At 39.5% G+C, this 14,522-nt stretch overlaps 2 protein-coding genes across 2 annotated transcripts; one reads left to right on the top strand and one right to left on the bottom strand.

Annotated features, from left to right (window-relative positions):
• Positions 1-374: 374 nt before the first annotated feature.
• Positions 375-9,748, bottom strand: LOC132977449 (matrix remodeling-associated protein 8-like). The gene is made up of 12 exons (XM_061042020.1): positions 9,497-9,748; positions 8,854-8,880; positions 8,421-8,726; positions 7,452-7,553; positions 7,222-7,355; positions 6,940-7,119; positions 5,849-5,990; positions 2,550-2,708; positions 2,440-2,464; positions 2,078-2,163; positions 1,912-1,983; positions 375-1,821 (listed from the first exon to the last, which is right to left on the bottom strand). Exons 1-12 carry the CDS (start codon positions 9,555-9,557, stop codon positions 1,799-1,801), a joined length of 1,317 nt encoding a protein of 438 aa, XP_060898003.1. The 5' UTR covers positions 9,558-9,748; the 3' UTR covers positions 375-1,798.
• A 1,463-nt stretch (positions 9,749-11,211) lies between these two features.
• On the top strand, positions 11,212-14,324 carry psma5 (proteasome 20S subunit alpha 5). Its single transcript, XM_061042013.1, has 10 exons — positions 11,212-11,336; positions 11,633-11,682; positions 12,133-12,199; positions 12,324-12,450; positions 12,885-12,952; positions 13,034-13,141; positions 13,263-13,321; positions 13,417-13,519; positions 13,714-13,800; positions 13,939-14,324. The coding sequence occupies exons 2-10, from the start codon at positions 11,654-11,656 to the stop codon at positions 14,014-14,016; spliced, it is 726 nt and encodes a 241-aa protein (XP_060897996.1). The 5' UTR covers positions 11,212-11,336; positions 11,633-11,653; the 3' UTR covers positions 14,017-14,324.
• The last annotated feature ends 198 nt before the right edge of the window (positions 14,325-14,522 follow it).

Raw genomic sequence — 14,522 nt, 5'->3', positions numbered from 1 at the left:
CACCCCCATGAGTATGTCATGAATAGGAGTTCAATGCATATGTTCTTGAGTGAAATAAAAAAAAGGATATATTGATGAATTAGTGCAATCAAATAAATGGATTAAGAGGAAAAAAAGGGGGGTGGAGGATGTTGGGTGGGGAGCCTCCAACTATATGCGCTGGGGAATCAAGGCATTGGGAAAGGTGCAGGACAGCAACACTTGGAGCGGCTTGCTGATTGTTTTTTCCAACAATTTCTTGTGTTGCTGATTTTTTTTATTGGTATTTTTATTTCTTGTTCTGTCCAAATGTTTTTCATTTGCCTATTTTAGGCGGCCCCCCAGAGAGGTTGCTAGCCAGATTAGGAGTCAAGAAAAAAAAAGATTTTGAAATTAAATTGTATTTATTTCTGTATTTATTATGCAGTCATTCATTCAATGCCACCCTCACACCAGTGAATGTCGGACAAGGCTGGGATGAGGTGAGGGAGGGAAAAATAAGATTTGCAATAACACAATAACACTGTTCTATCTTTTGGTTGGTCATAAATGTCTTAATCTGATGGGATGGTGTTTTAAGCATCTCCTCAGTGTTTCAAAATACTGATCTTACAACAGCGGAAACATGACCTGTGTTCAGCAAATCACTTTGAATGTGTAGTTCCCTTTAAAGGGAGCCCACCAAATGAAAAGACAAGCAGGCATCTAAAATGAGCAGAAGCATAAGGTCACCGTCTCTTCTCATGTAGACAAGTAGTTCTGTTGAACCAGGTGACATTTTGTGCATCAAACAAACATGTCAGTGAAATCTAAAATATGAAGATGCTGATTCTACTCCCAACATCCAAACAGGTGAATGAAAAATATGTTTGTGAATTACAGATTTACTAAAGCTCTTCATCATTAAGTACATTCTGACATTTCAAAAGAAGGAAAAGCACAGCTGAACAAAGTCAAAGCTCTAAATGTGTCGCTGCTTCTTGCCAGAGTCAGAGTTGACGATTTTCTCACAGTCACACTCAGACACTTGTTGATGTTTTTAATTACATCTGTATTTTTCTCCTCTGGCAAGTCAAAAATGTCTGCAGTAAAAACAACTCCCAACATTGTTTCAGTCCATATTCAGTGAACAATAGGATGTGATCTTGACAAGATGATTTGAACACAAGGAGAAAACAAATCATATAAAACCCACTCCCCATTTCAACATCAGCATCAAACAAAAGAACATTTAATGTAAAATGTACATTCCACAAAAAAGACAGTCCAAGCATCAAGATCAATCATAATGTCTTGCAATGCTTGATTGGTCAGTTAGCATACAGTTAATATTAGCCTGCAGGAGGTGGTACACACTGATGGTTGTTCTTCAGTGGGCATGTCAGTAAAGCTGAGATGATATGACAGTAAAACAGAAGAAACACATGTTTATCATACTCGAGGAATAATGATCAACGCTGTAATAACTGATTATTCAAATCAGTGAACTTCATCCAGATAATTAAAATAATGTGCACATGTTTCATGTTTAATTCAGGGCTTTGTTTCAACTCCCCTCTAGGTGGCGTAAGTGTAAAGCGCAAATGTATCAAAGTCCAGTATTTTAAGTATGCTCAAGTACAAAAAATTAAAAAACAAAAACACTTTTTATTTTGTCTGTAGTGCTGATACTTTGAAGACATGTTTTCTGCTTTTCACAACCTTTTCTTTTCTTGCTTTGTGTCGCATCAGGACACAGAAGGGTGGAGGTGTTCACTATAGATCGCATGCCTCTGGACCAGCCAGTGACCTCAGCTTCACTTCTATTTTTGTCATGTGGTCACTTAGAAAACTTCTGCATCTCTGCCAGAAACAAAGACAACGAAGGTTAATGTGAGAAGAAAAATCAAGAAGAGTCACGATGGCTGAATGTGAATTATGAGTGTGGGCTACCTTTGTCAAGATCAATGACTTTGGGCTGAGAGATTATGTGGACCTTCTCTTTCAGCAGGTTGTTCTTGTACTCTAAAAATCACAAAGAAAGTCAAAATATGCATATTCAAGAAAAAAGGCTGCTAATTAGGTACCCTCCACTTTTTTCTTTTTTTTTTAAACTCACCAAATCTTTTCTCCTCCCGACTGCACACATTCACTTCAGGGACGTCCATTTCAAACTCCTCTGAGCTGCTCTGACTTCTGCTGGACCTGTACACACAAAGAGGAATCATCCCCTTTTCACACATACAGAAATCTCCTGAAAAACTCTGGAGATTTGGCTACCCGGAGATTCTTTAAAGGTCTGTTTAAAGGTCTCGGACTGTTTGTGTGAACGCAAACAGTCCGAGTGAGCTGATGTCTGAACGCGGCAGCATATACTCTGGAGATTTCAACTCGAGCCAATAGAAAGAGAATGAGTAGAGTAGATGATGTAGTTTAAAGATCAAAGTGATTAGGTGTGTGTGTGTTTGTGTTCTCACTCACCTTATAGACACCTGTGGGTGATACTCTGAAAGAGTGGAAAACTACATGAGTATCATGAGTGTAAATTCACTGCCACTTTATTGACGACTGAGTTATTGCAGATTTTTTACCTTTGGTTCTACGTCTGCGTGTGATGAGGATGATGATGAGGATGATGAAGGCCAGGAGCAGGAAGGAGGTGAGGACGTAGCCGAGCGGCAGGAGAAAGTGGTGTCTCTGCTCAGGGAGGATCACATTGATGACTCGCGGTGATTCAGCCTTAGTGGTGTCTGAGTAGTGCACAGATCGCAGCAGTCAGCATTTAGTGATGCTCTGTTCTTCACAAATACACCAATGTGTCATCACAAAGTTTACAAATGTAAAATGCGGGGAACAGATGTGACATTGAAAAGACATTACACACACCACATGAGTTACACAGAAACAATCCATTGAGTCCAATAAAAGCTCTCACTTGTATTGCTTCCTGTTTTTCATTTCACTCTGTGTTGGAGGCTCCTGCTGGGGCTTTTTCAGTTTCTCAAAACTTGAAGTTAAAATGGGAAACTAAAGCTACGTTTCTTATCGAGGGATTGGGTCAAGTTCTTCCTCCCATGTGAATTAATTTGAGCAGTAATCCCTGCATGGATTAAAGTTTAGATTTACAGCTAAAAAAAAAAAATCTGTTTAGCCATGTCTTCCTGAAATATGTTTATGTCCAGCTATTCAAGGTGCCAAAAGAATTCATTCTTTAAGAGGCAGGTAGGTCTGAGACTTCTGTGAAACTCCTACACTTCCTGCAGAAAATTCAGAAGGGAAACATATTCATTCATCCTGTCAAGCATTTCAACATCTGGTTTATTAGCAGTTTATTAGCAGCTAACTTTTGGTCCAGATCAACATTCATGGTAGTTCCTGTTAATGCAGTGCTAATCAGTATCCCCTGGCTTTTCCTTTAGCGAAAAACAGCCCAAACACGGAAATTAAAGACAGAAAATATTCTGTCTTTTGATGAATGAGAGCAAAGAACTATATCTGTTTTGTAAGTCTCAAACACTATTATGTCTGTTGGAGCCTTATTTTCATTGCCAATTTTTTTGTAGGACCCTCAACAAAGTGAAGTTGGTGTTTGCAAATCAAGTGTGTTTGGTGTGGCAGGATAAATTCAATGACAGCTGACTAATATTTGAGAAAAGTCTAAAAGCCGAATGAAAATAAACATTTTTCAGTCTTTGCAGGTTTCATGTGTGCTGGTAATGCTCTAACACCTCACAAATAGCTTTATATAACCTGTTTTTTATGCAATGACTTTTCCTGGCTGTAAAGAAATGCTGACAACATTTCTGGGGCGGTGAGAAATAATAAGCCAGTCAGCATTAGGTGATATGTGCGGTTCTGTAGCGTGTTGAAAAGCAGAGGAGGAGGAGGAGGAGGGGGGGGGGGGCCTGGTTTCACTTTGCCTCATTTAAAAAAAAAGAAAGTGCAACGCAAGAAGCAGCTGTGAAGACCTCAGACTCGACATATCTGAGCCAGAATGAGATCCAGACAGAAAGTCATGCTGTGATTTACTTTTCCTGGCAGACAAACACAGAGAATGTGAGGAGAGGAAGAGGAGCGAAGGAAGGACAGAGCGGGTGGAACGGAGGAGCCGAGCCAAGGGAGAGGAAGGGGACAGGGGTGAGATGTTTCTCCAGAGCAAACACATCACCCTCAGACCCTAAAGCCAAACTTCCAGCAAATACACATCTGCAGCTTACACCAAACAACATGTACATTGACAGTTTAAATCCTCTGATCCCTTTTATTTATAATTTCAAGACATTTTCTCCTGCCTCGTGCCAAGACTGAAACATGTGTGTTTGTGTTTGGACTGGCTGCCCAGTCCTCTCCCTACCAAAAACTGCACTGAGAAATGACTCTAATGATTGAGAGGGAGGGGTGACCTACATCTTTTTCTTCCCTATTTCATCAACAGACTCCTTCTCTCTTTGAGTATCTCCCTCCTTCTCTCTTCTGTCTGTACACATCTCAGTCCGTCTCTTGTTTGCCAGCTGTGGCACAGATGAAGCCCTCTCATCCATAAACTATTCCAGAAAAAGTTATCTTTCTTTGTTAAGAATGGCAACAACAATACACTGGAAAAGCCACGGAAAAGAGTGTGATGAAAATAAATAAACCCGAGAATGGGATCCTCAAAGGAGGAAGAAAACTGAAAGAGGACAGGGCAGAAGGGAGATGTAGGAGGGGTAAAACACTTCAGAATGTGAGGAGAAAGCCAAAGTCAACACGGCAGCAGACGGTCAGAGAGGGCACAACGCAAGCAGATAACAACACAGAACACTGTGCAAACCCACTCCTGTGTTGGAGATAAACCAGTTAAACCAGTAACATTCCCATGGTGCAATGCTTAAGTATTATTACAGCCCGGAGAGAAGGATTATTTGTGTGGGCAGGAGCTGGACTCCAGTCCTTAGACTGTATTTGAGAGATTCCACTGAAATGAGATCGGACTTGGCATGTTCACACACACACACACACACACACACACACACACACGCATGCACACAGACGCACACACAAATGGACTAGGAGGCCTCAAGTATTTAGCATTTCAAAACGTCTCTCAAAGATTTTCCCACATTGATATGTCTGCCATTATCAGCTCTACTACTGGAAACACAGACACATGCACCAAAACCTCTCTCATTCTCCAAATATTTTGGAGGAGGACAGCTGCCATGCCAAGCAGACGGTCCTTTTCTTCATCTGCTCTTCTCTCTTTCTAATGAGTATGTGTCTTTGGCTTCAAAAAGAAAGTAGATAACCAGACTCCAGACAAAGCAAACAATATTTAACTAGAAACTTGGGGAAGAAAAAAGTCAGTAAAAAAAACCAAAACGGCGTGATAACGGGCAGCAGTTTTGATGAGAAGAAGGTCAAATTTGAGTAGGGTGAGGAAATGAGGACTGTGTTGTGAGGGAGTGTGTGTGTGGTTTCAGGGCTCTGGCATCAGACAAGCTGACAGTGCAAGGAAAAAAAAAAACGTTTTTCATGAAACAAATAGAAATAAGATTTCCCCTACTTCCTCAGCTGTTACTTTGCTCTGGGAGAGACTGAGGGGAACACAGCGAGGATGAGTGAGGCCAAAATGAGAAAACACAGAGGGGAAGAGTGAATGAAAAAACAGATGTTTGTCAAGTTTTTTCATCTTAATTATACACATGATAGTTCAATTTGTCATAACACCCCCTCTAGTTTAGGCACTCACAACTCACACTGACCTAAAACTAGAACAGCAAGGGGGATTCTGTGTGTGTGTGTGTGTGTGTGTGTGTGTGTGTGTGTGTGTGTGTGTGTGTGTGTGTGTGTGTGTGTGTGTGTGTGTGTGTGTGTGTGTGTGTGTGTGTGTGTGTGTGTGTGTGTGTGCCACCTTTGTCTTCACTGGGCAGTGCTTTGGCTGGCAGGGTGGGCTGTATCACTGGTGGTTCCACTGTAACCTGAAACTCTCTTCTCTCATGTAGGCCACAGTAGTGATGGTGGAGATGGCAGGAGTACTTCCCCTGATCAGTGGGCTGTGTTTTTAAATGCAGACAGACCATGTTGTATATATCAGTGATTGACTAACACATGAAAACAATCTGTGAGACGCTGAAGTTCAAAAGTGTAAGAGTAGATTGTTTAGAATCTGAATGCTTAGACTAAATCCACTTTTTAAAGGTTTTGGTCAGATTCTACAATTCTACAATTCACTTAGCAGACGCTTTTATCCAAAGCGACGTTCATCAGAGAGTAAGAACAACACAAGCAAGGATCTAGAAAAAAGGGAACAATGTCAGTAAGTAACGATCAGCTTTGAGTCTGATTGGACACACAGGTGCTGACAGGAAGTGACCAGAGGCAAAGCACAACATTGAGGGCAGTTCTTGAGAGCTCTAATCAGTATAGAAACCATCTTATAAGTCATCGTTATCAAACAAAAACCATCGTCATTACCATCATCATCATCATCAATAATATGGAGACCATCATCATTAAGTTATATAAAAATACGAACCAATTATGGGTTTTGACACCAGCCAGATGTTCATATCCAACTAAAATTCAACATCGGTCCATGTGATGTCACCAAATTCTAATATCCGGCAAAAGTTAAACATCTGTCCTAATTCTTAAAATATGACTTTTCTCTTGTCAGGATGGGACTTTGTACGGACCCTGTGTTGTTTCTGGTGCTACTGTTGTTCTGGTTTAAATGTTTAAATGCTTAACTGACACCACTAACCTTATTTCCAGAAGAATGACAAAAGTTCACTGATAGGTAACCTCTTTATGAAGTGTATCTTTTTGCTGTAGTGGTTTATTTTTACTGTGTGCTTTAAAATCAGGCTCCTGTGATATTTTCTGTTATGTTACCCTCCATTCTTTACTGTATGTCAAAGCACTTTGTAAACCAGTGTTTTTAAAGGTGCTACATTTATACAATTATTATTATTAGTAGTATTATTATTGACAAGATCACACCTTCAGATCAGATATAGCAAGTGAAAAGTCCCCCTCCGAGAAGGCTTGGTTGCTGATGTTCATCTTCCTCTGGAGGAACAGAGGTCCATAGCTACGTTGTTCCCCGGAGGCGTACAGGTCCACCAGCCGGTCTGCGCGGTCGTGCCGGACTCCTGGAGACTGTCTGTCCCAGTGAACCACCTGGATGCCATCAAGGCAGGAGACTTGTATCATTTCTTTTATTGAATACATTTTGTATTGAAAATTAACCTGGGCTTCCATTGTAATGAAAAACAAACACACCTGCTGGTCCTCTTCCTCATTGGTCCAGTCCGTCCACACATTACGTCGGTTGACGCACGGCAGAACCACGGTGCTGCCAAGTAGCACCACATACACCGCTTTGTGTCCATCCCAGTAGCGCTGTTCTTTACGACCTTAAAGGTATAAATGCGAGAGAAAAAAAGACAAACTAAGTGAGCTTTAAAGTCACTATCTGCTGCAGATGCTCATAGATACAGTGAGATACTTACGGGATTTAGTAACATTGAGCTGCACCCGGACTGTTTCATACAGGTGGCAGTAGAGATGGTGGAGGTTACAAGAGTACAGACCTCGGTCGTTCATAGTCACGTCTGTCATCATACACAGAAACACAACATGGTCATGCTTTCCAGTAGAACCATTACTGCTTCTTCATTTAAAAGATTGCACCATCATGAGACCAGTATGAGTCCACATTATCTTGGGGAGCCAGTTGGGAGCCTTCTAATTTTGCAGCAGCTGTTTGAAAAGATCTGACCACTGACAGATTTGATTTTTGCTATGAGAAAATAAATCCTTTACAGATATGTAACGAGCCGACACAGAAGTTAGAAAAAATAGTTACAAAAAAGTCTTGAATCATAACCACTGTTTGTGTGAATGTTTGGCTTCCCTACAAGAATGAATGAATTTTGAATTTTTGAATGAAGTGTTTTGTTTTGTTTTAATTAATGCTTTGTGAAAGAGGGGCAGATATATTTTCTTAACTTTATTGTGTGTTTGAATGAAATAAAATTTACAAATTAAAAATAAAATAAAATGCCCCAACAGTTTTTTAGAAACAGCTAGGTTTATGACTTAGTAGTCAAAAAATAAAGTCCTCCAGCCTCAAAGTAATCAGCATGCTGTTGTGACAAAAAAATAGAGGTGATGTTTTGTGTTATCTAACATAGCACATCTGCTGAAAAATGTCCTCAACTAACTTTCTAGTTAGCTGTTTTTACTGTGGCAAGAATGCAATATCAAATAACAAATAAAGAATCAATAAATAAAGGCACTTTCATGGTCTGATGCAGAGTTGATCTACATCTACAGTATATACATTTGGCCCTGTTATAAGGATCAAATGTGAAAAAATGCCATAAATGCAGAGCTGAACTAAACCAACAGGAAGACAGCATGCAAGCTACAGTAAAAAGAAAAACAGCTCCATGAAAACCAAGGACAGGGAGTGTGACCTTTGATGACCAGAGAGAAGTTTCCATCCTTGAAGGCGGTCCGGCTGAGGCTGACCCTGTCCAGGTTATAGGAGTTGTAGATCCTCTGGTCCCCCGCTGAGAACATGTCCACCACCCTCTCCATGGTGTAGTCTGGACTGGCTCTGTACAGGTCCCAGTGGAGCACCCTCTGTCTGTCCCTCACCCTGTCCCTGGTCCACACCATCCGGCCGCTCACACACTGCAGCAACACCCTCGACCCGGCCGGGGCGCTCACGTTGTACCCTGCCACCACCACGCTGCTGCTGCTGTCGGCCTGAGCTGACACTGAGGAGAGAGAGAGAGGGTCCCAGACGAGTTTATACACTAAGACATTCAGTGTTTAAAATCCTTCAATAGAAATGCATGGATGTGAATAAAAACTGTAGAGACATAAACACAAAGAGAAACCGACCTGCAGTGAAGAGGCAGGCCACAGGGACTACAACAGCAACAGTGGGAAAAAGAACAGGATAATGTTTTTAGCAGACCTTGTCAGGCTGCCACTAAATGTTGTGTTAATGTAATATAAATATAATTCCAGTTGGAAATAAGCCTCTCTATACTTTTATTAAACAAGAACTGTATTTGTTTCAATTAACACATTTCATTTAATGTCGGCCAACAACAAACTATTTTACTGCAACTGATTCTATCAAAATAAACCTGCTTAAAATCAAAAGTGGAAAGGCTACTATTTCATATGAATAAAAGTGCAGTTAAGAAAGTAAATGTCTTAATACTTTGTATAATGACTCAGTAGAAGTCATCAGACAGGAATGTGTTTGTGTGAATGAAATGCATGAGGTGGACAGGAGGAAAGCACCCAGTCTAATTTTAGTATAACCTTCAAATATTTGAATAAAGATTGTTTTTTTCTTGGCAACATTTCAGCGCGTTAACTTGAATGTAAAACGCTTATTTTACAGACTTCACAAACATGTAGCATAATCTAAAATAAATGAGATTCAAATTTAAAACGCTCTGTTTGTCCAGGTAATTTTGCTGCAGATTTCGGACTTCATCAGAAACTGTTTTAACATGTCCAGCCTACTTACTGTGGATGAAGAGGAGAGCCTGAAAAATGATGTCCTCCCTCTCAATCTTCATGTTGACCATGTCAAAGGTGCAGTGTACAGACTTGTCAAAGGATGCACACCTGGCAGACGAGCCTGAGGGGATTAAAACACGAGTTGTTTATCCATCAACAGGAGCAGCACGACTGGAATTTATTGAAGTAACGAGCAGCGCCACGTTTGGACTTCAACAACAGAACCGACAGGAGACCGAACTAAACTGATCCACCCGGGAAATGAAACCTGACACCCCCCAGTCCCCCTCTCACAAAGCCAGTTAACTCATAACAGTGGCATCTTCACCTCAACTCCTTTATACATTCTTATTATGATTTATCTTTAGTGCAGATTAAGTTATTATTGATTAATATTAAAAACAACAATGCAAAATATATATATATAGGAATAATAATAATAATAATAATAATAGTGCTAATAATACTAGGCTAAAAATATAATTATAATAATAATAATAATAATAATAATAATAATAATAATAATAATAATAATAGTCTATATAGCCTTGACAGGGGATATTTATTTGAAATTGGGTTCATTTCGGTTTAACAAGTGGTTAAGCCAGTAAAGCATGATCAATTTAAAATAAATAAATAAAGGAAGTACAAAGAACGTTAACAATTGAAGAAAACACTAGGACAGAGGACATTCTTGGACTATATAGCCTGTCTAATTTCCATCATTCCTTGATCTCTGCATCCAATGAGTTATTTTTCTTTGGGGGTCATTTGGCCTTTATTTTTGACAGGAAAGATGAAGAGACGGGAAATGTGAAGGGACGAGGGAGAGTGGGGAAAGACATGAGTCAGGACCGGGTGTGGAACCTGGCAACAGAGCCACAGGGACTATAGCCTCTTCTCAACCTGAACCAACATGGACTAAACGAGAGAATCAAATATGTTTGATAGAACAACTTGTAAGACTATTGGTCAGAGGTCTTGCACAACGTTTGATTTATCTTTAATTATCGCCGGTATTTAAAATTCCTTTCATACATTAAATATCATACTATGAAGCACACAAAATGAAATTAGTATAAATCCTCACTCACGCATCTTTCGTCCCTACTGTGGTAACTCTGTCTATAAAACGCATTCTGAAAAGCAGCTTTTTTTGGTATTATGTTGATTTAGGTTTATGCGGCTGCTCATCCTTCGTTCAGCTAAAGGACGACCTCTAGCGGCTAATGTCCTGGTATGACTTGCTACTGATTTTCTGTACAGCAAACCAGGGTTTTAAGCAGTAGCATTTGTAAATTGTAAAGGTCCTTTATGTGGTATGTATTAGATTAATTTGTTTGCATTTCCTGAGAAGAGTTTTAATAAAGGTCATAATACTAATAAAGCATACCAACTTTTTTATGTAGCCTACATAGCCTATATATATTTTATTAGTATTATTATTAGACTTCCATTATCTGTTCTTGAATTTGACACATTTGATTGATATTGTTTTCCAAGAGACATAACAGGATAAACTAAAGACAGTTAGTAAGTTAAGTAACTTTTTTCCTTCCCAGCTCATCTTTTCAGTCAACATAGTACATGTTATTGTAAAAGTTATCTAAAATATTATGGGGGGGTCATTTCAAAATCAAGTTGGTCAAATCAAGACATATATTCTCTTCGTTAAAATTGTATTTAAATTTTAGTAACTTCAGCGGGGAAACCATGGACGCGCAGGGATTGCGATACATATGCGGAACTATGTGTATCTGTTTTGTTGACACCCGACGCGTTTAGGTGTTGCACTCTAAACGCTTCCCCCGAAACAAGCGAACTCATTCAAGGGTCTTTGGCTGGAGGTAAATAAGTCTATTACGTGTTATTTTGATGATATGCGTCGCGGTATAGTGCATATGTGTTTTCTTAAATATAGTTTTAATGTAAGAATATTGACGTTAGACTTCTAGGAGCTTTTTAAATGCAGTTATTTAAGTGATTGGCCGCGTCACTTAGCATCGTAGCTAATACTAGCACTGCTAATCACCCGGTGTTACGGCAAACATGAAGAAACGAGTTGTCCTTACTTTTATGTGATTGTTATAACTCTTTGATGGTCCAATAGTATTTAACAAAAAAAACTCTCCTCTTTCTACAGGTCCTGTGTTAAAAGTTTAAGATGTTTTTGACAAGATCCGAATATGACAGGTTGGTACTACACAAACTGCTTTGTCATTTATTGAGCGCTTCTAAGTTTGAACTCAGGAGAGCTGTCACAACTAGCTGGATGTACCAGATAATTGTGATCATGGGTGCTCAGGAGATCTTAAAGTACATCATTTTGATACCTGTTGTTACTCTATTGACGTTTGTTGCAGGTTGTTAGCTAGCAGATAGTCACTTCTCAGCAAGCTTAATTTGCTTTCACTTTCGCTCCCACTTTTTTTTAAATTAAACTTTATTTAACCAATAAATCCATTCAGATTTAAATGTGCTGTTGATGAGTGTTCTAATAAAAATGCATTTCCAACACCTTCAACAGATTACGAGTTAAAAAATTTGTCACTAAATGATCACCCATAAGCATAAATCCAACATCTGACAAACACATCATCACCACTACTAATTATTATCATTTCTCACATCTGTTTTTTTTAGAGGTGTGAACACATTCTCCCCTGAGGGACGATTGTTCCAGGTTGAATATGCCATTGAGGCCATAAAGGTTAGTATTACATGCAGAATCACTTAAATTAAACACTAGTCGTCATCTGTGGCAGATGTAAAACTGAAATAATAAAAAGTTTAAGCTCATAGATGTACTTTTTGGTCTGGTCTTGCTTTCCTAGTTGGGCTCCACAGCCATTGGTATCCAGACGTCAGAGGGGGTGTGTCTGGCTGTGGAAAAGAGAATCACCTCTCCACTGATGGAGCCCAACAGCATTGAAAAGATCGTTGAGATCGACACTCACATCGGTAAGTGAAAAGAAACACAACAGATTTAACGGAAAAACTCACATTTAACGCCAGCTATGGACTTGTTCTGAAGTGTGTGTTCATTTTTTAATTCATACAGTACATGTTCAGCCTGATTTGGTATACGACTGTTGTATTTTGTACATTAAAAATATACTAAGGCTAGCGCTGATTGAAAGAGAGAACTAAGAAAAACAGAGAAAATAAAATGACTACACATGAGGAAACTCAGAATTATTCAAAGAGTGAAAATCAATAATTCTTATTCAGAATTCATGTTTATATAGAAAATAAAATGTTATTTTGGGAGGTCTGGATTCATTTTGTAATAATCCTTCCTTATATAACATGGAATGGCCTTTCTGAGTTTTGCTTTAGGCTGCAGCATGTGTAAGATCAGCAGTTTTGTAATGATCTTTCTTTTCACCTCAAAGGTTGCGCCATGAGTGGCTTGATAGCCGATGCCAAGACTCTTATTGACAAAGCAAGAGTGGAAACACAGGTATGAATGGCCGCACAGTAAAACATATATTCACTGACTTCATATTCTACCTGTGATTAACCTGTATATGTTTCCCATCAGAACCACTGGTTCACTTACAATGAGACAATGACAGTGGAGAGCGTGACTCAGGCTGTGTCCAACCTGGCACTGCAGTTTGGAGAAGAGGACGCTGATCCTGGTGCCATGGTCAGTCACTCTGCTTCTCTCTATGCTGAAAGTATCACATCAAGTCAGTTTGTTTTTTTCTCAAGGCATAACCCTCTTTGTTTTCTCTCTTCTCTGTACTTCTCTGCCGTCATCTATACAGAGTCGACCTTTTGGCGTGGCACTTCTGTTTGGAGGAGTCGATGAAAAGGGACCTCAGTTGTATGTAGAGATTACCACACATTACGTACTTTTAAACAAAATCCTATTCATTGTGAATTCTATCTCTAGCTGACCTTATTTGTTTGTGAATGCAGGTACCACATGGACCCATCAGGAACCTTTGTGCAGTGTGACGCTCGGGCCATCGGCTCTGCGTCTGAGGGAGCACAGAGCTCTCTGCAGGAGGTCTACCACAAGGTAGTGACCACACAGCATTATCATAGTTAAAATGAAAAATAGCAAAGCAAACTTTGAGGATGCTAACTCTTGTGTTGGTTTGAAAATTAAAATGAAAAGGTTAGATGAAATGGAAAGTTATCTTAAGTATGCAAATCATGAGGATTGAAGAGTTGTTTTTTCTGTTTGTCCCTCTCTTCTCGGGTCACCAACAGTCCATGACATTAAAAGACGCCATCAAGTCATCTCTCACCATTCTGAAACAGGTGATGGAGGAAAAGCTGAACGCTACCAACATTGAGGTTTGTTCCTAATTACTCACCCAGTGTCTAAATATTTTACTTTAGTACAGGAGGGTGCTTGTAGACAAATTATTCTGTTTAAACACCTTAAACACAAGTGTTTCATGTAGGCTTATTAAATCTGTGTCTCCTCTGTAGCTGGCGACAGTAGAGCCCAATAAGACCTTCCACATGTATTCCAAAGAAGAGCTGGAGGATGTAATCAAGGACATCTAGAGCGGAAACGGTTCAAAAAGTCTGGAGTTTGAGTTCTGGGCAGGAGCGGACAAGGATCACCTGGGCTGAATGTCACAACACAAAACTTTCCATCAGCGCATTTTCCTGTTGCAGTCCCCGGTTTTTGGGATTGCATAAGAGTAGTCTCTTTGTATTGTGCTAATTAACTTCTTCTCTCTGAGTACAACTTTTGTGCAGGGGTCTGACCAGCACTTAAAACTGAGCGGCAGGAAAACAGTGGGGAGGGGTGGGGGGGATTTTTTTGTTACGAATCAATACTACAATTAAACTGTTGTATTCAAAAAGTGGTCTTTGGCTGTTTTGTGTTTTTTTCTGTATTCTTATTGATTTGAAATGAACAGTTAAACTTTATCTATGGCACTTAACGTAATAATTTTCTAAACACTTAAGTGCATCACATAACATTAGCAGAGTTACATGAAAAAATAATACTTGTGTGATAAGGAATGTTTGCTAGTTGTTAATGTAGCTACTACCTACATTTT

The sequence above is a fragment of the Labrus mixtus genome, chromosome 7, assembly GCF_963584025.1.
Source record: "Labrus mixtus chromosome 7, fLabMix1.1, whole genome shotgun sequence".
Taxonomy (NCBI): Eukaryota; Metazoa; Chordata; class Actinopteri; order Labriformes; family Labridae; genus Labrus; species Labrus mixtus.
This window is presented reverse-complemented; position numbering and strand designations above follow the sequence as displayed.

Coding starts and splice junctions, on each gene's coding strand:
- LOC132977449 (XM_061042020.1), bottom strand. CDS start 9,557: ATGGTCAACATGAAGATTGAGAGGGAGGACATCATTTTTCAGGCTCTC. Junction 8,881..9,496: donor GGCTCTCCTCTTCATCCACA/GTAAGTAGGCTG, acceptor TTGCTGTTGTAG/TCCCTGTGGCCTGCCTCTTC. Junction 2,709..5,848: donor ACTGCCCAGTGAAGACAAAG/GTGGCACACACA, acceptor TGCACTACTCAG/ACACCACTAAGGCTGAATCA.
- psma5 (XM_061042013.1), top strand. CDS start 11,654: ATGTTTTTGACAAGATCCGAATATGACAG. Junction 12,451..12,884: donor TGAGATCGACACTCACATCG/GTAAGTGAAAAG, acceptor TTCACCTCAAAG/GTTGCGCCATGAGTGGCTTG. Junction 12,953..13,033: donor AAGCAAGAGTGGAAACACAG/GTATGAATGGCC, acceptor GTTTCCCATCAG/AACCACTGGTTCACTTACAA.